Source organism: Perca flavescens, chromosome 12, assembly GCF_004354835.1.
Source record: "Perca flavescens isolate YP-PL-M2 chromosome 12, PFLA_1.0, whole genome shotgun sequence".
NCBI lineage: Eukaryota > Metazoa > Chordata > Actinopteri > Perciformes > Percidae > Perca > Perca flavescens.
The window spans coordinates 14,535,227-14,561,102 of record NC_041342.1 but is presented as its reverse complement, the minus strand read 5'-3'; the positions used below and the strand labels follow the sequence as shown (position 1 = coordinate 14,561,102).

The 25,876-nt window shown below is 41.6% G+C and overlaps 1 protein-coding gene across 2 annotated transcripts; it reads left to right on the top strand.

Moving 5' to 3' along the window:
- Positions 1–3,295: 3,295 nt before the first annotated feature.
- kctd1 (potassium channel tetramerization domain containing 1) lies at positions 3,296–16,537 on the top strand. Of its 2 annotated transcripts, none has more exons than XM_028593614.1 (5): positions 3,296–3,750; positions 9,522–9,700; positions 10,743–10,887; positions 12,799–13,104; positions 15,325–16,537. In XM_028593614.1, the coding sequence occupies exons 1-5, from the start codon at positions 3,742–3,744 to the stop codon at positions 15,484–15,486; spliced, it is 801 nt and encodes a 266-aa protein (XP_028449415.1). In that variant the 5' UTR covers positions 3,296–3,741; the 3' UTR covers positions 15,487–16,537. The 2 variants fall into 2 exon arrangements, with proteins under 2 accessions (XP_028449415.1, XP_028449414.1); XM_028593613.1 differs by lacking the exon at positions 3,296–3,750 and adding an exon at positions 8,327–8,688.
- Positions 16,538–25,876: the final 9,339 nt, after the last annotated feature.

Here is a 25,876-nt window from a genome sequence, read left to right as displayed (position 1 = left end):
GAAGTTCTGATTGGTTTCCTCGGGGCTCTGCTTCCAACTTCCCATCTGCACACATTCCCTCACTCCTCCTCCCCCCCTTCAATTCCTTTATGCAGAGAAGCCCAAACTGCAGTTTGATGAAACACATTTGTTTGACTTAACTCTTGCAGCGCCATCATGGCTAAATCTCGAAGGCCTGTTGGTGTAATGTGGCCCAACAGCAATTGGGTTAATGAGAGGATATATGTACAAGTGTGGGACTTGACCGGAGGAGCTGTTTTCCATTTGGGTTTGGTCTGCTTGTGTTATTAGGGAAACCTTTATTATTGTTGCCCTCTAGTGGGAACCATATAATAGGATTACATTTTATTAGAGCCTCCCAGCATTACCCAAGCAGCCCCCTCCTCTTGTCTCTCTTCCCCTCATAGTAGTGGCACTGACTCCTCTGTCCACTGTGGGTGGGACGGGTGGATTTGGGACTGAAAGGGAAGTCAACGAATGGGGCTGCTAGTCATAAAGTCATAAAATGGGGATCCCTGTCTTTTCTCAGTTACAGAAAAAGTGACTTTTCAAACCTTGATTTGTGACCACTTTTGTCATACAGAAAACTGAAACTATTTCATGAGCAGAATAGACTCTGACGTGTGTGCCATGCTTGCTTTGTAAGCTGTAATAACAAAATAGTAACAATGAGTCACAGACATGTACATGCACAGCTCCACAGAGTTTGCATATTAGATGTTTCTGGAGTAAAGCATGAACAAAGACACAACTATAGTACTCTTTTGCCAGTACTAACTGAACAAAGGAGCTCCTCTGTCATATAATTAGCCTACCATTGTTAATGTTTAGCCTTTAAAGGTCATACTTGATGCTTTGACTTGGACAACATTTGAGCAACAGTTATTCCCTAGAGCTAAATTACATTGTGCCAAAGATAATATTCGATGAACAGTTCTGCCTAAAACTGTGCAACCCTGCAGGGCAGATTGAGTCAGGCTCTGGAGCAGCTTCAGCACTTTCCCTTATCCATCCCACTCCCTTACATAACCACAGGCCATTAAAGGGGTGTGGCGAGTACAGCAGCAGTTATTAAAATGGTCTGAGGCAAAACCAACATCTCTCTTAGTCCACGCTGACTGGTTTGCGAGAGCCAGGAAGGCCGATGTCAATCGGAAGGTGTAACGGCTGTTTAGCCACTTAAATATTAACTGATGCTAGAAATGAAGGTCATAAAGAGAAAAGCAATATATTTGCTCCTCCATAATAAAATAAACATTCAGATGCCATAAAGTTAAGACTGTGTTATTGTTAAAATAAAACAGGCCTTTTTGTACAATGTTTAAATTGTAAGTTTTTTTCAGCAGTCACTTTGGTGACATGTACAGGGTTATGCTAAATGCTAAAATGCTGTCTAACAGTAGCACAAGTAAAGAAGAGTCGTTATACACCAATACATATTTAATGTTTGCTAACATTAGCCATCATAAGCTATGGGTCATACCAGTCCAAGTTAGGCTGTAGCTTGAGAGAATGTAGTCAATTAGGAGAGGGTGTGTTTCATTGATTTAATTTGTAACAGGAAGAATGTGTTACATGTTTGAATGTTAATGTTTAAGTTGTGAGAGAAAAGATTGATAACCAAACTAATTAGGTTTTTTTGTGTCTGTTTCTCATTCAATTCCAGCAAGCAGTACAAGTTTTCCAGGGTTCCTCTCTCCTGTGTATGTGTGTATGCATTAATATCCCTATGATGTCATTCAGGCAAGGCAGTTTCTGTTTGGTGCATACTCACATCTGCAACCAATCTGGATAATTTGCCCACCAAAATATGGTGCAGCCAGCCAGCGCTCGCATGCTGTTGCTGCTGTAGCAGCTAGGTCTAGAGCCAAGGACAATACTACCTTTCCACAGCGGCATTAGAAAAATGGCTTTTTGGTATCAAACACCATTCAAAGATTTCCACTGGTTAGCTACAGCAACATCTGATGCATATTTTGAATACTGAAGTGAGAGGACCCCATTATGAATGGGCTCCATTTGTGTAGAAAATGGATAACGCATGGGATTTTAAGGCCTGGGGCGTTCTCCGTTCACTATAGTTTGTCAGACTAATGGCATAAAAATGTGTGTGTGCGTGTGTGTGTGGGATGATATTTGGGGCTTGGCGTATCATACAAAAGCCAGTAACCTCTGGGGCAAATAACTTCATTGTAACACTTTAATCTTTTGTTTGTTTTCCTGTGGGACATGCCGGTCAAAAAGTGGAAAGTTTTATGGCCCTTGGATCGGATAGGCAAGGAATAGCTGGCCTTTCCTCAAATGCAATTCTGTTTATCATCTACAAAGATGTTTTGAGAGGGAATTGTTTTTGATGAGGAGAATTGGAAAATGCTTTTGTTTGCATGCTTGCATCCATCAGTCACTAGACCCTTGACGGGGCATTCTTAATCCAGTGTTGCTTGAACTTGAGAACAAACCTGGATTGAGTTGTCTTCCTAGATGAATATTACATATCTGTTTCAAATGATTGTTTGTTCTATACTTGTCTTTTGTTTTTTTCCCTGCTTTTAAAGTTGGGTAATGTTACAATAACATGGCAAAATTGATTTGGTTTCAGAGCGAGTGGCATGTAGCTGACTGTTGTTCAGAGCTGCTGTTAAAAAAGTTGATGCTCTCAACAGTAGGGGGCGCAAGAGCGGGTATTTCAGCCTTATTCCACTGTGTATGAGGTGATGATAACTGTTGAGAATGTAAAGAAATAACTGTCAATTCCAGATGTGCACAAAATAGCACTATTGACACAGACACAATAATTATGCATGTTCACATGAAGGAATTTCACAAAAGGAATGACTTTAAACATGTACTTCATTTGCTGACTGCATTCCCCAAGTAAATCTAAAAGCCTCAGAAGTGCCTCAATCTTCCTGAAATCATGCATGGTTGAACATTTGAAATGAGCTCGCACATCACCCTCAGGCACTGATTCAGACTTGATTGGGGCAAGGCAAGCTGCAAGTGCTTATTTATACAACTACGTCATTTGGAGGCTGTCCAAAGGGAGGAAAGAGACTAAAAAGATTACAAAGGAGTGGGAATTTCATTAACCACATTCCATTAAATTAATAAGTTGAATCCAAGCTAATCAACAAGTTGCCTGGTACACATGCAGTGTGGATGACATGCGTTAAAGAATCACACTAGATAGGTTAGATGTTTGAGAGGTAGGAGAAGAAGAAAAAAATCAAAGGACTCCACCAACAATCTATATAATTATCATCATCTGCTGCTTTTCCTCCCTGGCAAAGAAACACTCCATCCATTTGTAGCAATCGCCCGGGGGAACGTTACATCAAAACTAATCATAACGATTAAAATCAGCTTCTCTGCGAGAGGGAGGCAATAGGCAAGTTGGAGGCAGGAAGAGTGAGGGTGTTGTAAATGCAGAAAAAAAAAAAAAATCTTTATTTGATTTTATAAAAACATAAACTCAACAAGGACTAAGGCACTGCTGCTGTGATCTCTTCCTTTGCTGGGAGTTTTATTCTGCAGATTGGTTTAGACTGGGGCAGAGACATGAGCTAATTGTATCCTGATCTTTGCCTTGAGGGGTTTCGGAGCCCTGGAGCAAGTATTCTCTGTATTTTGTTCTGTCTACCTTAGCCAAGCTATTGCATTTCTCACTGGTGTAGGAAGAGAAGCAGATCGTGGGCCAAATCGGAGGGAAAAGGTGCATAAATAGATACTTTATGCCGCTCTATGTTTCAGGTAAGCGGAGATTTATTTGGTTTGCTATTATTTCCGAGGCTGGGTGGACTGGGACATTGAGGCGCAGCAGCTTTTACGCATGTGCCAAGCGATTCGAGCGGTACAGTTCTTTAAAAAATATTTAACCACTTCCTGGCTATTGTTCCTTAGTTACAGTACAAATGTATGCGCGTGGCTACAATTTACAAAGCTTTGGTACATCTGGTCTAAGCGACTAGCGGATTACACTGTGATCTTGTCGAGCAAACACTCTACTTGTCCACCGTGTGAATTCGCTCCTGGCGCGTTTCAGCCTCGCACACATCGCCGTCTTCGTGTCGCTGTTGCTGTACAACTTGCTCATAACTTACCCAAACCTGCGTTTGCCGTTTTCATGAAGTATTTTTTTTAAAAGTCAGTTTAGTCGTGAAACAGTTCTATTTCCTGGCTGCCCCAGATCTTCTAATGAAAGACGCCATTGTGGAGTAATTTTGCCCCAGGCGTTTTTCTTATTCAGTAAGACAGGATGTATTTTTTAAACACGTCAATGCAGAATCTATGAATCACCCTTTAAAACAAGCCGTGATCCTGTTAAGAGAATCGTATTTATGGAGTCTAAACGAAGACACAAGCGATTTTATCCTTTCATCGCCTCTCTTGGCTCTTTGACCGCGCCGTGCGTAATCAACTCCAAGGTCCGACTGCGAATCGGCAAATATAGTTCACTAAGTAATACTCTGGAGCTATTTCGCCTATGGGAGCATGTATTGTGTAAAAAAAAACATCTACTGAGCTTCATAAAGTTTATACTGTAAAATGATATATAACATCCTAAAGCAAAAATACAATAAAATAGATAGTTTGGTTACATAATATTTCTCACTGTACTGCAGGGAGGCGAAGACTTTAAATGACATTTATTAAATGTAACATTATATATATATATATATATATATATATAAAGTTTAGGTCACCTGCAATGAAAGCCAGTACTTGGTTTCACCAGTTTCAGAGGGCGCATGAATAAACAGAATGAGATTGAGATGTTGGCTTGTCAGGACTGATCACTTGATGGCGCTGTAACAACAAAACCATACTTCTTTACTACAGCATCAGTACATCTGTTTCCCAGTACAATTACACTGATCTGTCAAAAGATAAATAGGCCTATTTGAAAAACAAGTCAGTTAGTCCACATTTCAGTTCCAAGTCAGAGGTGCTTTACTTGGTAATTTGAAACCCCTTAGAGAAATGCTGTTATTATGTTTCATATTATGGCTCTGCCACTCCTGTGCCCTGGGACAGTTTGAACATGCACCACTGTCTCCAACAGCTTGCAGCAACCTGAAATCACTTCCTTATCTGTGATGTCATGCTGCAAAAAATGATGTCGAAGTAGACAAGTAGCCCGGCTACTCAGGTGATAATTATGTGTTTCTGGAGCACTGCTATGATATGAAATGCAACTGTCTTGTATGTAAAATGTGAAACTTTGTCTAAGTTCAGATTGCCTTTTATAGTCAACATCAACAGAGTGGCTTGTAGTTCTATGACATTGCTGATTCTAAAAACACAACCTGGACATCCCATGATCCCACGATTCAGAGGCATTTCAGATGATTATTTCCCTTATTTGTCACCTTAAAAATTGGTTTATCCAGAATATCACATTTCTCTTTGCTCAGAAGCAGGTCAGCGAGGTCCCTTTCCTCTGGTAACTTCTTTTTCTGCGAGGCAACCTCTTCATCCTTTCACTAAACGCCAAAGTAGTTTTTACACTGAACACATGTCTGCATTTGTTGCCACACACTCACAGAGCTACTGCTGTTATTGAACAAATTCGCTTGAAGTTACTTGTGAGGTTGACATGATGCAAACCACAGACAATGTTATACGGTACATGTCTCTGTATTCATCAAAAATACTGTTATTGTATTTATAAAATACCTGCATTGGTAATGTCTAAAGTTTTCTTAAAATGTTTAAACACATGTATTAGCAAACTACTGTAGATTTGGTATTGTTTGGAAGCTTGACCTTATAGAATCCAAAGTGGTACACACCTGACCAGCCTAAAATATTTTCAGAGTATTCTGTTATGACAACCTCATTACCTGTTTGCTTTTTTGCCTTTACAGCCAGCAGTAACTGAAGTGAACCCAAAGTCTGTAGTTGTCTGCGTGTGGACATTTGAAACAAATAGCCATAGGCAACAAAGCAGAGACAACCCATCCAGATTATGTAAATACCAGTCTGCCTGCCTCGAACTGAATGTTAATTCTCTGATCTGAAATGCTAATTGTGTCTTGTGTGATATGTCGAAACACTGAAAAGCTGCATTGTGGGATGAAAAATTGAAAGCTGGTTTGTTGCTGATGTTGATCCCAACAGGCCCGTTGATTATTGCAATAGCAGACAGGCACTTGCTTCCTAAGTTTTTAGGAGCGGGTAATACCCTGCATTAGCTTACTAAAGATGCAAACAGAGCTATAGGCTAGTGTGTTTTCCTTGAGATGTAAAGAAGATGGTAAAATGATGATTTTGCATAAAAAGGCTTAAAAGACTTCAGACCATTGATGGAAAAACAACAGGAGTAACTGGAGCAGCCCAAATACTCCCGGCTTTGATGCACTGTGACTGTTTCAGATTTGTTTGTGCATACTGTGGTGCAACAAAATGACATAAGCTGGGTAAAGGAGCAAATTTCCCACATTTTGACTTGTTTCACAAAGGCTGGAAACTTTGGGAACACGTCGACAAACGGTCTCCCATGTGAGGGACATGGGAGACTTTTGTAGCACTTGCCAAATTCAAAATGGCAACAGGTACTGTAGGGAAAGTGCTGGTGTGGCAGATCTGCAGTGTACATCTTGGAGCTGATGGCTCATACATGAGCATCCCTGATCAGCCATCCATCACATGTGGTGATCTTTGATTTGCCCCTGAGAAAAAAAGTGTAAAGACAGAAATCAATGTGGACATGTCCAAGAAAAGGTGCACAACACGTGTATCTTTACTTCCAACAAATCAGAATGATTTAGTGATATAAGACCTCATTCCCACAACCCGCTACCCCCCTCCACCTCACACCCACCCAACCACCCGTTCTCTTTCACTCTCTCTTCTCTCTCCCCTGCAATTTTCCATAATGCCTTACAGATTTTACACTCAATCCACCTTTGCGATGACAGGGCTTTGAGGAAATCCAATTCCACCAAGCTGTTTTCAGAACTTACTCTCCACAGGCACACACTTGCTCTGACACTCACTCACACATACACACACACACACACCACCATCTCCACAAATTAGTCAGGGAACAAATTACCTGCATTCTGAGTGTGATCCCACGCACTTTGCCGACTGCCTTACACAGGTCCCCTTTTGAAGAGCAGCCATGTGATTTCTCTCTCTTTTACCCTGCAGGCCCCTTTGCCTTCTGCGAGGGATTCTGGAGTTGAATTTTAAAACTATGTATGACTGCTGCCTGCGCTTATCAGCGCGTGCACAAGCGGCATGCAAATCAGACCAGGATCACACACCGCATTGGAGGCCTACACTCAAAGGCAAGCTTAATTGCTAATTGGGTATCTAGGTGTGAAACTCACACTGCCAATGAGAAGCAGGAATGTGGATGTTTTAAGGCCAGTGGTTGAACTAATTAATTTGAATCTGAATGTTATTAAAATTTGTGGATTCCCTGCATTTTCTATGAAAAAAAAAACAGCCCAGGAGAGTGCTGTGGCAGTACTTTTAACAGCAATTGGACGTGTTGTGGTCTGGTTTTATACGACATGATGTCATTAGCATGGTTTTTTTTTGCAATGCTGATGTGGTCAGCGGACGTGGTGTTTACACACTGCAGTCATCATACAGTAACTGTGATAGTATTTGTCAGGCGTGTAGCCAAGGAGAAACTGATCAAGAAGATGCTTTAGGTGTCTTGCTGTTGTGGAGGGATGTGATGTGATTTGCTGTGATGTTTGTTTTTTGTTCACACAAAGGTCACTTAAGTTAATATCACTGTTATATTCTCTACAAATGATGAAAAGAGTGTTTATTCACTTCAACATTCATCACTGAAAAAGCTCTCACTGGCTGCTTTTGTGTGATTGGAAAGAGCATGATCAGTCAGGTGCTTATGAGAGATGTGTGTTTGTGGGTGGAGGGTGTTAGAGGGCCATTTATGTCCAGGTGGTTGAGCGGGTTGGTCACCGCTTGGTTATTTTCACTGAACTTTGGACTTTGTGGGTCTGTTGTGTTGAAGGAGGGTTTGACCCGCTGAACACAACTGCTGCTGAACAATGGGCAGCAACATCAGGAGGAGGGTGACCGCGCGCAGACACACTGCTCCAAAAGGGCAAAGGCCAGCTGTGACAGGTCCAGATGTGCGCGTTGACACGACTCGCATATCCAGACGATCAATCTTTTTGTCGGGCAGGATTTCTTTTATTCTGAAAATGCGACACACATAGGCTACCTGCCATTGAAACAGCGACAGCCCAAAAGAGCCGCAGGCGCTACAATGCTAATGTTGTCGGGGGCTTTGACTTCTCCCAGCCATTGCAAAGAAGCTGCTCCGTGTGACAGCCACGGCGCTGCTCTTCCTCCCCCCCACCCCCTGTGTTCGCTATCCCGCTTTTCACGCCTCTCCACATTTGGCAGGCTCGTTGGGGAAAAGCCGACCTCGTCCTATCTGTTAACCTCAACGTCTGCGCTGTAATGGACGAAACGGACATCATGGACTTAACGCATCAGAAAGCGAGAAAGCGACCGCGTCCAATCAGTTCTGTGGATGAGTCCGTGCACGCTTCCCTCAAACGGCTCCCGATGCGAGCGGCGGAGTGCAGGGAGCCCTCACTGATGTTCTCAGTCAGAGGAGAGCCGGTCCCCGCAGCATCTCTCAAGCAAAATGACCATTCGGTGACTTCCTCTCCAAACACAGTGATGCCGGCGCAGGTAAACGCGTAAAGTCCGATTTTGTCTGGAAGGAAAACAAGAGAAAATGACTGTTAGGCTGGGGTCGAACAGTCCCTGAAGTGACAGACACTAAGGTTTTATTGAATGCAGTGTGTGCATAGATTGTCTTCCTGCTGTCCTTAATGTAGCCTAGAGTGCGCACTATTGTCACGCTATTTGAATATCACGCACGCACGCACGCACGCACAGTCCCGTTTCCTGCTTTAATTCACTGTTAAACCAGTTTGAATCATTTTCAGAAAAATGTTTAAAATATAACTCTTTAATAATCCTCAGTGATTGAGGTGTCACAGACTAGTATTTTCTCCCATCTTCACTCAAGAGTCTGAAACTTTTCCGGGTGAAGTAATTTTCTTCTCAGAGCTTCACAGAAATTGTCTCCTAATGGTGTTTGTAGGTTAACAGGCACAATTTCTCCAAATCCTATTACAGTGTTCAAATCAAGAGTCATTATTGCTCATTTCCAAGACTATGAGATTGATGCTCCAAATTAATTTGGTTTCGGAGATTATGGCCCACAGGAGTGCATGCTTGTGGATTGTGGCAACATTCAGGTCAAGGTCAGGCTGCTCTAACTTGCAGAGAAGAAAATCTTCCCTTTCATTCCTGACTATGGAGTCTGTTGTGATACAGAAATATAAAAAATCGTTGGGTCTAATTATTTTTTCCAATTTCAAATGTACTGAATCTTAATTATCAAGCCCCCCCGTGGTTCCAATTGTGTATATATTCTTTTTAAAGCAAATCTTGGTATGCAGAAGAATCTTCCGATCTGTGGTATAATATGTTGTCCCTTGTGTTGTGTTTTACAGGATCATCGCTCCAGCATGTCCAGGCCCATGATCACACGGTCACCGGTGTCTCCCTTGAGCAACCAGGGCATCCCAGCACCTGCACAGCTCACCAAGTCCAACGCCCCTGTGCACATTGATGTGGGCGGACACATGTACACCAGCAGTCTGGCCACCTTAACAAAATTCCCAGAATCCCGGTGAGTCTGCTCTACCATGCATCTGTATTTTAAGTGCAGCGATGAAGATAAAGTTAGCTGTTTTTTTTGGCTGGTAGTGAATGGTTGTCTAGTATGTTGCTTGAAAGGAGGTTGTGTAAGATTCAGTGTTTTACACTTTCTTTTCAAGGCAGATTTATCAGCGTCAGAATGTCATCTGTGACAGTCAAATGTCACATCTTGTCAAATCACAGAAATATCTCGTGGATGCGCTTGGTGGAGATACAAAGTAGAAATTGAATGTTTACTCCTTCTATCCAAAACATCTGCAGCATTAGTTGCTTTTGGAGTTATCAAGTATCACAAAATGTTTTCCAGTGTAAGTAACGCCCACAGTTACACATGTACAATTTGTTGGAGTGCAGAATGCAGTGCACAGACAAAAGCAACTTGGTTATTCTGACAGATGTCACAGCAGTAAAGGGCCAAAGGGCATGGGGCCATCTGGAGGCTGGGAGGCCCCACTGTCGCTCCTAGCCCAGGCCCCAGGGTGACTGGCACCCTGCCTCAGGCAACCAACTACCAGCTGGCCCTGACCTTTCAGACCAACTCTGTTTTTAATCTTTCTTTCTTTCTTTCTTTCTTTCTTTCTTTCTTTCTTTCTTTTCTTTCTTTCTTTCTTTCTTTCTTTCTTTCTTTCTTTCTTTCTTTCTTTCTTTCTTTCTTTCTTTCTTTCTTTCTTTCTTTCTTCACGGTTGATTAAGCTTGGTAGTGAATGTCTGTGCGAAGGTGGGAAAACATTTTAGAGCTTGAGAAATGTTGAGTCACATCATTTTGCACATGCTAATGTTTTGCCTCTCCCTCTTTCTTTTTTCTCTCCGTTGTCTAAAAGATGCAAAAAAACACAAGCTCAAGAGTAGTTTTATCGATGATGCATTATATTAGTTCATACCTAATGTGGACTTTAGCATTGAGAAATAAAGAAATAGTAAGATTGTTAATGTTGACATGTTGTCCTCCACCTCTCCACCCTCACTCCTTGCCTCCCTTTCTGCCTCATCCCCCCCCCCCTCTCTGTGAGTAGAATTGGTCGTCTCTTTGATGGCACAGAGCCTATAGTCCTGGACAGCCTGAAGCAGCACTACTTCATTGACAGGGATGGACACATGTTCCGCTACATCCTCAACTTCCTCAGGACGTCCAAGCTTCTCATCCCAGAAGACTTCAAAGTGAGTAGATGTCCATCCTAGAAACTGTAAAGTCCCATCAGCCAGTCAGCAGTCCTACAACTTACAATGAATGCCAAGGCCGTGGAATGCCTTTAGTCGCTAGTCCTCCTTGAATTGCTGAAAACGGTTCCCATGCTGGAGACAAAATATCAGGGCAAGCAAAGCTCATTCATAATGGATTTACTAGTCATCTGATGCAATTTGGTGCCCTCCAGCTCTAAGTGGCCAAAGATTTGTTTGAGATATGCAAGGAAAACAATAAGCTTGCATCAAGACAAATAAATAAATGCTCTGGCGCCCACGACCACATTGCATGTGCTAGATTTCATCAGTGCAGTGTTCTCAAGCCAAGTTTCTATCCAGCGTGAGTCTCACTGTATGTGACACATTAGCATTCCTGCTTTTTTTTCACTCTTATGTGTCATTTAGTCAGTAATTACTTAACTTGCCCTGGGAGAAAACAAATAACCACAGTATCTGATGGACTGTCCACAGTGTGACTCAATCACTGGAAAGTATGTCAGCTATAATAAGCAAAGACAAAAGTCAGGCTCAAGTTCAAGCTAAGGCCCCATTCACATTGCGTAGATTTTGATAGAAGCATGAGAACACTTGAATCTGGTGAGATTTAGGCCCTGCTGTCCTGCGGGTAAAGGATCGGCTCCTCTACCCCACACAACCCTGTGTTACATGTCGCACTACATCTCCTCTACTCTGGATCTTCTGTAATGTTTGCTGAATGGTGTCTTTGCTGGGGTTTATTGCTCCTTCATGTACAGCAGTGGTTTTCAAACTTTGCTGTTTCTTCTTTTGGTTTGGATCCGCATTAAAAAGAAAATCAAAACCGTAAACTGATTAGCTTATTCTGTTTTTTATTAATTTTGCTATCTAGTATAGCAAGATGTCCTGTGTGCTGCATTCGACTACCAGCCTCATCCAATTCAGTTCAATCTACCTCAAAATACCGGGGAAGGATCTTATTTTTTGAGGGCATGTCAAAAAAACTAAAATAAACATGAGAGATTATCGGGCTATTGCATTTAAGGATCTGTAAATAAACACATTCAAACTAGAATGCTTTTAGATTAACTATATTGGCACAAATTAACATATATTGGAAAAAATTTCTGCTAATCTTAATCTTTACAGTGTTGACGTCATGACGCAGCATGAGTCACATACTCGTCTCACTGTCTCACTGACAGTCCATGAACCCTTACAGATTTTGTGTGGTAAATATATATATATATATATATATATATATATATATATATAACGATATACAGTGTGGCTGGGGTTCGAATCCAACCCATGGCCCTTTGCTGCATGTCGTCCCCTCTCTCTCCCTTACCTGTCTATCTGTATTATCTAATAAAAGCCCTGAAAGTATAAAAAAAGAAAGTCACTAGATTATTATTAAACTATGTTTAATTATATTTTTTATCTTACCCTTTTTAAGTATTATTTGGATATATTTGCATTTATTAGGAGACAGTAAAGACCTGACAGTAAATGAGGGATGTGGGGTAACTGTATATGGTCAGTGTCTTAAACCAGAAAGCCACAAGCCTGTTCTTTAAAAGACAATTGATACTGATGATAAAACTTGTTATTCAACCTGGTGAAGTAAAAACTGATATTCACAGAACTACCATATCAAGCAGCACATCATCGCTGTCAGGCCTTGGATGTCCAGAACTGTTGATTGTCAGGAAATGAAAAAAGGCTAATTTAAAAAAATCACTGTTAAACCAACATACAGATGTAAAGGGTGACCAATAGCATTGATTTATGATAACAAATTAAAATGACGAAATATGTAAATAAGCGGTTCCTTCCCGCCAGTGACAACGTGTAAGATAATATACATAATATCCTAAGTGTCAACGCCCTTTGCCCTGTCTCCTACAGGACTACAGTCTGCTGTATGAGGAGGCGCGGTACTTCCAGCTTCAGCCAATGCTTGCTGAGCTGGAGCGCTGGCGTCAGGACCAGGAGCTGGGCCGGGTGTCACGCCCCTGCGAGTGCTTGGTGGTGCGCGTTGCACCTGACCTGGGCGAGAGGATCGCGCTCAGCGGTGACAAGGCCCTGATTGAAGACGTGTTTCCAGAAATCGGTGATGTCATGTGCAACTCTGTCAATGCCGGCTGGAACCATGACTCCACGCACGTCATCCGCTTCCCACTTAATGGATACTGCCACCTCAACTCTGTCCAGGTAATGGGAACAGTGGGCTGCTGTGGGTGTACTGTCATTTATAGGCTACTCAGCATTTTATTCAGCATTCCTCAATAAGTATAAACCCCTGAAAGGTTAGATAAAGTATGTTTTTCTATATTTTTCCATTCAGTTATATGCCCGAGGATTTGACTTAGGTGATGATCTGTTCATTCAACTTTTTTCATCTGCGGTTACACTGTAGACCTTTAGAATTTTACTGATGTCTGATTGCAAAATCTTATCTTTTTTAATCTAATCGAGTGCAAGAACAGCCTTGCGGAAAAACAAGTTCTTTGATGAGTATATCAAAGCATCAATTTGGCAAGCCATCATTACATAAGTCTACCATCATCTTTACTTCTCTGTGATCTGACCGGAATAATGATTTTTTTAATTTGGCTTCGGAGCTTGTGGATGGTCAGCTTTAAAACCTTTGCAGCACTCATACCACTGTATGTTGCATGGGTTCCATGTGGAAGAAAAACACATACAATTAAATTGATAAGTAATTTTGATTGTTTTAAACTTTCCCTTTGATATGGGCATCAGGGCCAAGCTGCACAGAAGGGACAGTAAATGGGTTAATGGTGGATTTCAACCCATTCATTAAGGGGATGGCTGACACCTTGAATCATGGTGGAGAGTCACATGATTGTGCAAACTGAGGGGAAACTGGCAGACAGACAGAGGAAGGGAGCAATTCAGGATACGGTAAAACACTTAACAACCCTCTAAGACACTCAGGGGAATCATCTGACGTCTACACATAAGAGTATTCCCCCGAGTGTCTTAGAGGTTTGTTGGATCGATGCTCAATTTCAAATGAAAATAAAGCCACATTTTAGTAAGATTTCATACCAAATAGTAGTTCTGCAGAGCCACCAGACTCCTGCATGAAGTTGAATACCAGCAATACTTTGAGGCTGTGCATAGTAGTGGTAGTTCTTCACTAAAATAAAGCAAAGTTAGAGAAGTAGTCTCGCTATATGAGGTTATTTTTGTTGAAAAACATCCTTTACGGTTGTGGTGTTGGGAAAGTTGGGATTTCTAGGGGAGCAATACTATGACAAAACTTTTCATAGGCATAATGGGTTCTAGGCAAAACCATATTTTGAAGACTAAAACAAGACTTTAAAGGGAAAACTTCTACATTCAGAAAAACATTTTTAATTCATCTTTCAGCATGTATTTGGCAATATTGTATTTCCCTGGTTAGATATTGATATTCCACTAATTAATTGACGGTAAAATCCTCAGATACGCATCAATAAGCAATGGAGGAGAGGCATATTTGAAAAGATTTCACAATAATTTGGACTGTGTCTCCATTTGAGGAAGTCAAATCTCCATCTCCCTCCCAAAAAACACACAAACAAACCCGTCTCTAAAGTGTGTGAGTCGTGGAGAGCAAGCAAGAGAGTGAGCATGCTCCCTGGCAGGTTGTCCCCAGGCAGGGCCCATAATCCTGTTTGGTTATTAAAGCACGCCGGCGGTGGCTGCTGTATCTGCGGCTAATGGAGGCAGGGCGGGGGTTTGGAGAGAAGGAAGGGGGGCAGAGAGAGCTGCCAGCAGTAGGGGGACCTTTGTAGTTTTGGCGGAGGCTTGGGCCTGGGGGCTGGGGGAGAAATGGGGAGAGGGGGTTTTGCTGAGCAGCCCACACTGGGCCAAGTGGCAGAGAGAAAGCCTCACTGCTCCCTGGGGCCTCTTCGATGGAATGTGATCCTACAGCCCCCCTGGACACGTCTGTAGATGTCTGCAAGGCTGCGAGATCTCACACACACACACACACACACACACACGCACCAGAAAACAATGAAAATGAGGCATGAGGAAAATCGAGTCTTGTGAAAGTCTCATCCAAATACCCATCACAGGCCGTATTACTCCCAGAGCTGTTTCCAATGCTTTACTTAGCACTAACTCGGCAGCATATAGCTAGAAGAGTTTTGGATGGTTATGTGCTTTCCAGTAGTAAACAAAAGGTTAGAGGTTACATTTATGTTTTAGCATCACAATTTATTTGGGACTGGTAGACCTCCATGAATGATGTATGGGGCCTCTTGACCAGGTTGGCACTGACTATCAAAGATATATGAGTAAGCCCTGCCTGTCACCAGAGTGCTGATCCAGGATGCTAATGATGCTTTTCCCTCTGTGATTGATGTCCTGTATTGCCAATAACATCTTCCCCCTTCTATCCCATTCCACCTTTTCCAGGTTCTAGAGCGCCTGCAACAACGTGGCTTCGAGATCGCCGGCTCCTGTGGTGGAGGCGTGGACTCATCCCAATTCAGCGAGTACGTCCTGAGGAGGGAACTGAGGAGGACGAGTCAGCGAGGATCCAATTCAAACAGGATAAAGCAGGAGCAGCTGGACTAGAAACTTCCCGAGCAGCAGGAGGTGCTAGACTTTACTGTGGCGTCCAAACGCTCAATGCTGCAGAGCTCTGTGGACTCTGTTTTTCTCCGTTTTCCTTGTTAATGTTTTTGTTTTCTTAAACTTGAGAACCATCTAGAGAATAAATATGAGGTGCAACAGGAGATTTTTTTGCCATAAGAAGATACAAGACATTTGAGATTGCACGGACATTTGTGAATGTCTAGCCCCCATAAACCAATTTAAAAAGGATTTATATACGCTGGATCCCCAAACAAAGTTTGTTTTAAAACTTGGAGCCTACATTAGGTTGACTATGATTTCTATTATACCCATATAAATTTAAAGGAAGGCTTTTATTGCTTACGTAGTATCTTGCATAGCTTGTCACCAGTGACTTGATTTTGATGTCTCACTGGCAAATTGGCAAAGTCTGTTTTTATCCCTCGCTGTAAAAAGGTCACTAATGTGTTGCTTACAGTACAGAATGTCTCAGTTGTCATAAACCGTTAGTTTCAACAAAGCATCTTTTTTTCACAACTAACATGATGTTGAATATTATGATACCAATGAAGTGTTTTTTTTTACTTTAATGAAAGTTATTTTATTGGATTATGCCATGAAATATAGTTGACATTAGTATCATCAAAATAAGACCCATCAAAACGCAGTACAGAAAATAATTCAGTAAATTATTATGTCACACCATTTGCCTCATTGCGTAGTATGAACTACTAACCCCCATGTGCTAACTTGGGAATTATTTAATTGGATCATAATATTCCCCTGAGTCATGACCTGTAAATTCCTTTCATTGTATATGTGTTTGTGTTTTTTACATTGAATCTTTTTAAAGCGATTTGTTGCCTCTAACATGACTGAACAGATTAAAGCTTAACGTACAACTGACTCCAAGATCACTTTTACTTGTAGCACATATTGATATGAAGTTGGATATATAGTATTTCTAAGATGACTGACCCACCTACGCTCCCTAGATTTGAGTAAAGAGGAATGTAGCACAAAATGTGAAATAAATCTCAACTTAAGTTGTCATGGTGTGTGTTCGCTGTTTTTACACCACTGCTTTCACGTGTCTGCTAAGTGAGATGGCAATTCCTCACATTTTAATTCACTGCATCTATCTTACCTCGTAAGATTCTTTCGAGCATCCTCTATGTGTTCAGTCGCAAACAAGAAACAAAATCTTTTACATGATGTAGTCTTTTAGCTTTCCACAACCAGAGAGAAAGCTAACTTTACCAAGGCAATATTGTACCTTGGAGGATTTATGCTGGTGCATCAGTGACTACATGGGGCATTCTTTACTTAGTTATACTGAATGGAGCCGACTTCTCCACGCAAGTCCTGTCAGTTGTGCTTCCACATATCCCTGCAGGGCCAAAATCCAAAGTGAAATCCCACACGGAGCCCTGTCGTCTTGTCTTCATCCCTTTTGGCAGAATCTCCACTTTCTTTGGCTATCTACGGTCTATGCTATATGTCTCCCTTTCAGGCCTCTTTGCCCTAGATTCCCTTTTGACTGACTGTTATTCTCATAGGCTAGAGGTGCAACTGTGAGTGGTACACAGCAGTGCTTTGCTCTTAATCATGAAATCAAAGTATTCATGGAGGAAGGCATCAAACACATCAACAATAAAACTATTAGAGTTTGCAGACTTAAAATAAGTTTAACTCAGCATTCAAGTGGGGGGGTCGATATATCACTGATGGATCATATCTTTTTAACAAATCAAATATGATCATTCTAAAACTCAACCTACATCATGAGCCATTTTTTTCAGATTTTCCACAAATTCTCAGTATTGATCATTTCAAATGAGCAAAAGACTACCTGATCAATATTTGAAATGTTTTATTTTCATTCACAGAAATAGTACATTCGGAAAACCACGTATTCGCTTTCTTGCCGAGAGTTAAATGAGAAGTTTAATATCACTTTCATTTCTACACAATAAATATAAAGCTACAGTCGCTTAGCTTAGAACAAAAATTGTTAAACCTGTAAAAGTCTGTCTAGAAAGGAAACAAGTGTATTTCCTAAAATGTCAAAGACTTCCTATAATACATGTATCTGTAACGATTTTACAGTGGAAATGATTGACAACTGGGTAGCAAGTATGAATCCCAGTGGATGGTCATGAAAAAAATCCTAAAAAAAAAATGTTAAGGGGGGTGTAAGAGAGAGAATGAACATGCGTTTTGTTAAAATTCAGCTGTACTTTTTGTGCACACTATGTGATTTTTTAAGTTTGTTACCTGTGGGGCAGCCTGAGTATAATGAGAGCCTGTCCAGCCCTATCTCTTCTCACTTCCTGGATTCAGACTAACTTGAAAAGGAATTAGAGATATCCTTCTCTCCGGACACAGCCTGTTGGAGAAAAGATGAATGGTAATAAGGAGCTGACTTCCAGTCATTTAGAGGACAGGGGTTTTGAGGAGAATAAAGTAATTTGAGCTCCTCCGCTCTTCTGTGGTGTGTCTGTGATCATGTCCCTCTCACTCGCTTTCTCTCGAGTGATTATTTCCAGTCATCAAAAGGCAGAGAAGGGCCTGGAGAAAGTGGCCGTGGCCATCGTTCCCTCGCTCCCCAGGCTCTGCTTACTCACCACTAGTGAAGGTCAGTGGATGGACTCATTTACCTCGTCTTCCAATCATCGGCCCTTACAGTGCTCAATAGCGCCGTGCAAGTGGTGGCTACTTTATGAATGTCCTAACTAAATACACTTGGTATACTTATACAATATACTTAGTACTCTGAATTTAGTCTTATTCTATCTGCCGTCCTCTCTGTTGTTCTGTGTTGATCTATATTCTGTACTGTAGGTGCCTCCTACCTTTATTGAAAAAGCCCCTTGGCCATTTTATGCCAGCAAGATAATTATAAATGTAACCCGTGGCAAAAAAAGCAACACAACTCCCACATCTCTCCCTTGCCATTTCTCTCTCTCTCTCTCTCTCTCTCTCTCTCTCTCTCTCTCTCTCTCTCTCTCTCTCTCTCTCTCTCTTTCTCTCTCTCACCTCCTCCTCCTCTTCCCTAAGCCTCAAGAGCTGATTTCAAATTTTCAAAGATATCTCATAGTAAGGCTGTGAGATTGAAGGCTCATAAATACCTTTATTATAATATAATGGCCACATATTTCTAGCCATCATTTCGAGTGGAGAAATTAGTTAATCTGTGAGATGAATGCCTGCACAGTCTTTGGGGCTTTAAATGTTCTTAGATGGACCACCACTGGTAGGATAATATCTCAAATGGACTCTCGCTAGTAGAATAATATGTCACAGTGGCTTTGCTTGAGTTATAGAAATTCAAATCTTCATGTAAAATGGATCCAATCTAAATTCAAAAAGTGGAGCTCAGCACCTGTGCTAACAGGTTCTTGGGCATGCATCTTGCTTGAGAAGATGCATGCAAAAGAGAAATGCCTGTTCCTTTTGCTTCTGCAGTAGGCTACCACATAACACATAATCCTTAACGTCCCCCAAGTTTTTATTTTATTTCGTAGGAGCCTAAGGCAACTTGTAATAATCCACTTTTAATGTATAACAGATTGTAACCAAGTATGCTCTGATAATGTCCATGTTGGTTTTGTCAGCTCGGCCATACAAGATATTCTTTCTTGATAGTGAAGAAATGATGGAGGTGGATGGTTAGTGACAAAAGTCAACAATAACCTTTTTCATTCACAATAGCATGTCTTTTCTAATTTTCTAATATAGTTTCTGTGACTCCTTAGAAATTATACCAGCACACCACTTTTGCCCATATTATGAAAAAAATCACTTTTTCTGGGATTTGGGGTGTTATTTTGTGTCTCTGGTGCTTCCACACGCATACAAACTTGGAAAATAAAACATCCATGCTGTTTTGAGTGAGATACGGGTTTCTGAATGTAACCTGCCTTCAGTCTCCGGGGGAGCTGTTCAAAATCTGCAGAGCTTTCTACGTCACTAGCCGAAACGAAGGGGCTAACCGTAGCATGCTAGCGCTGGTATGCTAGCTCGTTCTCAATGGCAAAACACTGCTACAACACACACTAGTTCACCATAATCTACAAAAGAACTACTTACATGTCCCTGTTCTGCAGGTATTCCACGCAAAGTTGGAAATGCACCCTTGTTTAGAAGAAGGCTAATCCTGCCTTGTAACTGACCGAAGTTGTTTAAAAAACTAGCTAGTTAATATGATCCTTACCTAGCTACTGCGCACGTGCAACTGCCAACAAAGATGTTACAGCAGTAAGATGTCTCATTCTGTAGTTAAAACAGAGACCTGAACACAGGGTGAAAAGAGGAGCTGCAGCAATGTGCAGTACAACAAAAAATATGGTGTTTTTTGAAAATTAAACCATGTAAACCTATTCTGGTACAACCTCAAAATACAATTATGAACCTGAAAATGAGCATAATATGGGAGCTTTAATAACTTTATTTTAAAAGATTACTCCAGTGATTTAGTCTTGCACTTGCGAGAAACATATTTAAAAAGAAGCTTACTGTCAAAATCAATGCAGCAGAACCTGAGTATTTATAACCTGACTTTTAGTCCCTTGTAACGCTCAAGCTCCAAAAACACTGGATCCTACACTTCCCATAATGTTAAAAGACTGACAAGGGTCTACAGCCGCGCTAGCGGCTCTGTGAGGCTGTACTTAGACACCCTAGTGCTCTAAGCTAAATGCTAATGTCAGCATGCTAACATATGTTCACATTGGCAATGCTAACATGCTGATATTTAGGACGTTTAATGTTTATCATGTTCACCATTTTAGTTTAGCATATTAGCATGCTGACATTTCCCTAATTACCACTAAACATGAAGTAGGCCTACAGCTGAGGCTGATGGAAAGTCATTAGTTTTGCAGGAATTGGTCACAAACCAAAGTATTAAGTCATGATCACCAAAGTTATTCCAGTTCATCCTGAGGATATTTCCATCCAATAGCTGTAGAGACATTTCACTCAAAACCATAAATGTCAAACTCAGTGAGGGGATCACAAACACCATTAGGATACATTTTCTGGGAACCACGAATGTCTGTACAAAAGTATATGCAACTACTAGCTGGATAAGTGAAAACATTGACCTGTTGAAAAATCAGGGTATCACCAAATTCTCTAGGAATCATCGTCTAGGCACTCTGGATATCTGGACGGCAAATGTATCCAATAGTTGCCAACTTGCTGAGATATTTCACTAAAAAACAAAAATGTCAACCTGCTGGTGGCATTAGGGGAAAAGTCAGTAGATTTCATTTTTCGTGAATGTCTGTACAAAATTGTATTGCAATCCACCATATTGTTGTTGAGATATTTCAGCCTGGACCAAAGTGGTGACCAAACCGACAGACCAACATTGCCATCACTGCCAGCATGGCAAAAAAATCTGTTGTCCCTAAGCCCAAGATATGATTACTCAAGAGATATCACCTGAGTAATTTTGTCCCGCTTGACAAAGCTTCTCCAGAGCCACAGTAGACATTATACAACTGTTCTGCTATATAGTACTCTCCATGATTTCTAAACTTGACTTGGACATCGAGTGAGTGCCCCTTAAATAAAAAAGAAAGTGTAAGGCAGGGGTGTCAAACTCAACTTCACTCGGGGCCACACTGGAAAATAAGAATCACATCAAGGGCCAGACATGTTTACTTTATTGATATGCTTTTATTTAATTGAAAAAGTCAAATATCTTTGACTGTATTATTGCAGTGTCATATAGTCTTCTCACTTAAAGTTTGGTCAACATAAAGTCCCAAAGAAGTCAGGAAAACGTTCCTCAGCCATCATAGAAAAAAAGCACCCAAAAACGTCGGAAAAAGTTACAAATCGTCAAAAAGAAAAGACAACAACGTCAGAAAAAGCGACAAAAACTAGGTGGGCCAAAATGTAGTGTGAACCTAAATTGATATGCGGGCCGGATCATAATCTGCGAGGGGCCGGATTTGGCCCGCGGACCTTGAGTTTGACACATGTGGTGTAAGGCAACGAAACGGCTAACCACCCTAGTTGTGTTAACTCTTTTTTATTAAATGTCTCCTCTTATGAGTAATTATTAAAGATCCTGAGAGTGTACATTTCCACTAATACTGTACAGTGTTGTATCCTGCACCATATTACAGAAGGGCTACACTTGGTTTGCCTGTCGTAAGGTTGAAAACAGTAGATTTTACACACAACCTTCATCAGACCCTCTATTCACCTCACAGTGATTGGGCTGTAATGTGTGACAGTGCTCCAAGTGGAGGATTTACAGTAGTGCTCCACAACATGCTGCATTTTCCATTGTTTATTTATCAGTCAGGCCTTGAGTTATGGTGTGCTTGCAGTGAGGAATTTTAGACCGGACTATGGTCGCTGCAGGCCCCTTGGCATACACTGTACACTGAGAGGAAATCATTTATATTCTACTCCAGAGGTAACAGAAGAACATGAGATTGGGAAACAGCTCAAACACCACTCTGCTTGTGAGGCTTAAGGCGCAGAAAAGTCAAGCTGTTTTTTTTTTTTTTTGGTGCTGCAGAGCATATTCAAGCAAGTTCTGTTTTTCTTTTCTGTTTTTTAAATAGTTTCTCCAAAATTCTCCTAATATATATGCTGGGCTAAGTTCTACCTTCATGGTGACACATTTTTACACTGACGATGTATGGCACAGTGGAAGTGTGATGGAATGCTGGCTTTGGTGAGATTTTCAACAGCAAGGAAATCTAACCAGTGAAGCTGCCTGTAAATGCTATAGGTGCCACATTTCTAACCTGTACTGAAAATGCCTGGAGGGCATTTTAAGCCATTGAGATAATTGCAAAAGTATCCTTTGGCAAAAACATCAGCAAGCTTGCCCCCTTCCTCACTCCATTCCTGCTTGCTCTCACTCCCTCCCTCTCTTGGTTGAGAATTAATAAGGGCTACCTATCCTTGATTAAAAGGTCTCAACTGTACTGTATTGCTCACCGGTAGCACCCCTCCCTGCACCATCCTTTCACATGGGTGGACCTGCATGTTAGGAGTGCTCTAATGATTCTGGAGCTTGCCATTCGAGGGCCACCCATCCATCATAGCGGTAAGGCCAGCGGCTTTATTATAATACAGAGGACAGACATGCTCTGAGGCTATGTGGGACACAATAGAGGTCTTTCAACAGACCTATAAATACATGATCTGTCAGAGTTGCTGTCCTGAGGGCGCTCTCAGCTAGGCTCTAGCCCTCAGGTCGGCCATCACTTATGCTAAGATATGCGCCACCCCCCCAGGCTAAGGCTAAGGCTCAGTTCGTTTCAGCCCCTCATCAACCACCACATTCTACCTCCAGCCATAAGAATAAATAAGAACAAGATGAAAAAAGTGATTCATTATGATGGAGAGCAAAACCTTAACAAAACAAACAAATGGAGGGAGTGAAAACAAACAGTGATAGCCTACTATTGACTATTTGGCAGCAGCATGTGAAAAGCTGCTGCTGAAATAACACAGGGACTTTGACAAACTTCAGTATTGGGAAAAGGCTGACCATGTTGGGACATTTGTTTTGTTATGTCAATGCTAGGAACAACTATATTCAGAATTCTGACAAACGATACTTCACCTGCAATTGTGTGCACTAAATAAAAGGAAATGTCTTCTGGATGGGTGTCTTGTTTAGAAGATGAAGTGGAACATCACTGTCTCCCATCAGCTTTTCCTCCAATATTATGCTTTTGTAAGTATATTATAAGTGATATATGCAGCTCCTCCTGATCCTCTCCTCACCTTATCTCAGGTGAGTATCTCCTTTCACTGTTGCCTCCAAGCCAAGATCAGCAATCTGGGTGTTGGGTGTGTTCTTTTGGAGATTAGTGTGGATGGAGGCTGTTGCATGTTAGAATAATAAACAGGTGAACACTCTGCATAATTCTCTATCTCTCTGCACCTTAATGTATTAAAATCATATTCTTCCTCGGGGCAGAAAACCAGCAGCAGATTATGTCCAGAGCATGGTGAGTGGAAACCCAATGACAAATCCCACCACTTGCACAACAATGATCACCTGGGCAGGAGGTTGCTATTTATCATGCTTTTCACAAAATCCTGCCATTTAAGGGTGCGATTCCAGCTGTCTGAATTGTAAGTATTGCTAATGTGACTGGCAATGTGGTAATGCTGTGTTTACACTGGGACACACTTCGCTGTATCTGCAAACAACACCTTACTCCAAACACATGTTCACATATGCACCCCCCAAGTTCTTCCTGTCCCATCCAGAGCATACCCACTCCACCAGCCCCCTCTTTGAGTACTCCAAGGGTTATTCCGGTCCCCTTGACAGCCAAGCCAGGTAGGGGGTAGTGTTCATAATAGCTGGTGTTCTCAGCTTTAAATTTTAGTGCCCCTTCTTTTCACACACACACACACACACACAACAACGCCCATTCCCTGCACCAGTCTCATCCACACCCCAGCGATCCCTCCCCAACTCACTCTTCTTCTTCTTCTTCTTCTTCTTCTTCTTCTTCTTCTTCTTCTTCTTCTTCTTCTTCTTCTTCTTCTTCTTCCCCCAGATCTCTCTTTGCCACAGCTGCTGCCTCCTGGCCTCGCCCAGAGCCTTCAGGAGGCTTCCCAGCTCCCTCTCCTTTCCCCTGCAGCCAAAAAGGAAAAGCAGGCAAAGGAGGAAAATAAAACTTCAGGCACACCACGCAAGGCCATCTGGGTAATCTTGTTCAAAAGGCTTGAGGTGATAGCTGCAATTTACACAGGCAAAAAAAAAGAAAAAAAAGAACAGACCTCATTTCCATACCTACCAGCCTCAAGGAGTTGAAATTGAATAAACTAAGAATTAGAAAAGAATTACAGTAAAACCAATACGGAATATTCAACATTAGTTCATTTTGTCCTTGTAACACCCCCCCTCACACACACACACACACACACACACACACACACACACACACACACACACACACACACACACACACACACGTTGTGATTTACTAAGAAATAGAACAGTTGAGGTGACATGAAGGTGCCATGGACAACTAACTGAAGCACAACACAAGCATATACACATACACACACACACAGCTCCACTCAAATACACGTGCAGACACACACAGCCGAGGGGGGAAACAATATTTGTGATGAAAGCAAATCAAACTGAAATCCAACATGTTAAAGTCAAGTTGATTAGTGTGAAAATGTAAAAGCATCTTCAACTGGCATATCCCACAGTCATAAAGATATGTTAATTTGTAACTTAATGGCTGAAAGCATAATTTTGCTTATATAAACCTTGAAACATGCTGCATTTTTTAAATGTGCCTTAATTTAATGAAGTAAACACCACCACAAAACAATAAATGCCCCAATTAAAAAACAGGCATGAAGAGAAGTGTCTATTTCCCGTTTTGTCCCCGCGGACATATGTACCCAAGCGTGTCTGTGCATTTACCCACACGGAGAAGCATATGCATCGTGTGCAGCTCATAAACATCATGCCTTCACATTTCACATTAGCATGTGTGCCATGTTGTTTAAGATGTAGGTTATCTGGTGTGAGATCCAGGCTACATGTTTATGGCGATATCACTGAGCATGCATTCATGTGTGTTTTTGAGTGTGTGTTGGGGGTAGGAATATGTGTGATTGTATGTAAGTGTTGTCAGAGATGCTATGGTGTTACTGTATAATTAGCACATTATTTAGTCATGGTTACTATTCATAATTGTATGCAAGTTATTGGAATATATTGTGTGATAAAGGCAGGATGTGCCATCTTCTATTCTTCCTTCCTTCTTTGCCTGCCCCTGTGTTTGTATGTCATCTGGCCTGCTTCGCACCCCTGGGGGGCATATCCCATCAGGCTCTCTGTGCTCCAATGTGTCCCGACAGACCTGATGTGATCTGAGTGGCTGACGGGTCTGTCCCTGCTGCCCGCTGTCTTTTCTCTTCCCTGCTTCACTCACACATGTGCTTAAGAAACACACAACCTGATGCAGGCTGACTGGAGTTTGCACCTCCTGTGGAAAGGCTCTAATCATGTGCATGTGTTATTATCTGCAGTATGTGCATCCACCAAAATGTTTTCCGCATGTAGGTGTCGTGCATGATACCTCACAACAATAATCTCGAGTTCCATCTTGAGTTTCAATTTTGCCGTGGATAATTCAAGTGTAGAACATGGTTACGTGCCTCACTTCTACTTTTAGTCCTATCCATTTGAATGAGTGCATAAATGTGAACGTTCAATTATGAAACCCCGCTGGAGAGAAACAATGCCCTCTTGGTTCAGTAGCCATATTACACACACACACACACAGGAGCCCGAGGGGATGCATAAAGAGTGGGGGTTGGATACCATGAGACTAGGGCATCAAACTGGGGCTTAGAGACAGAGATA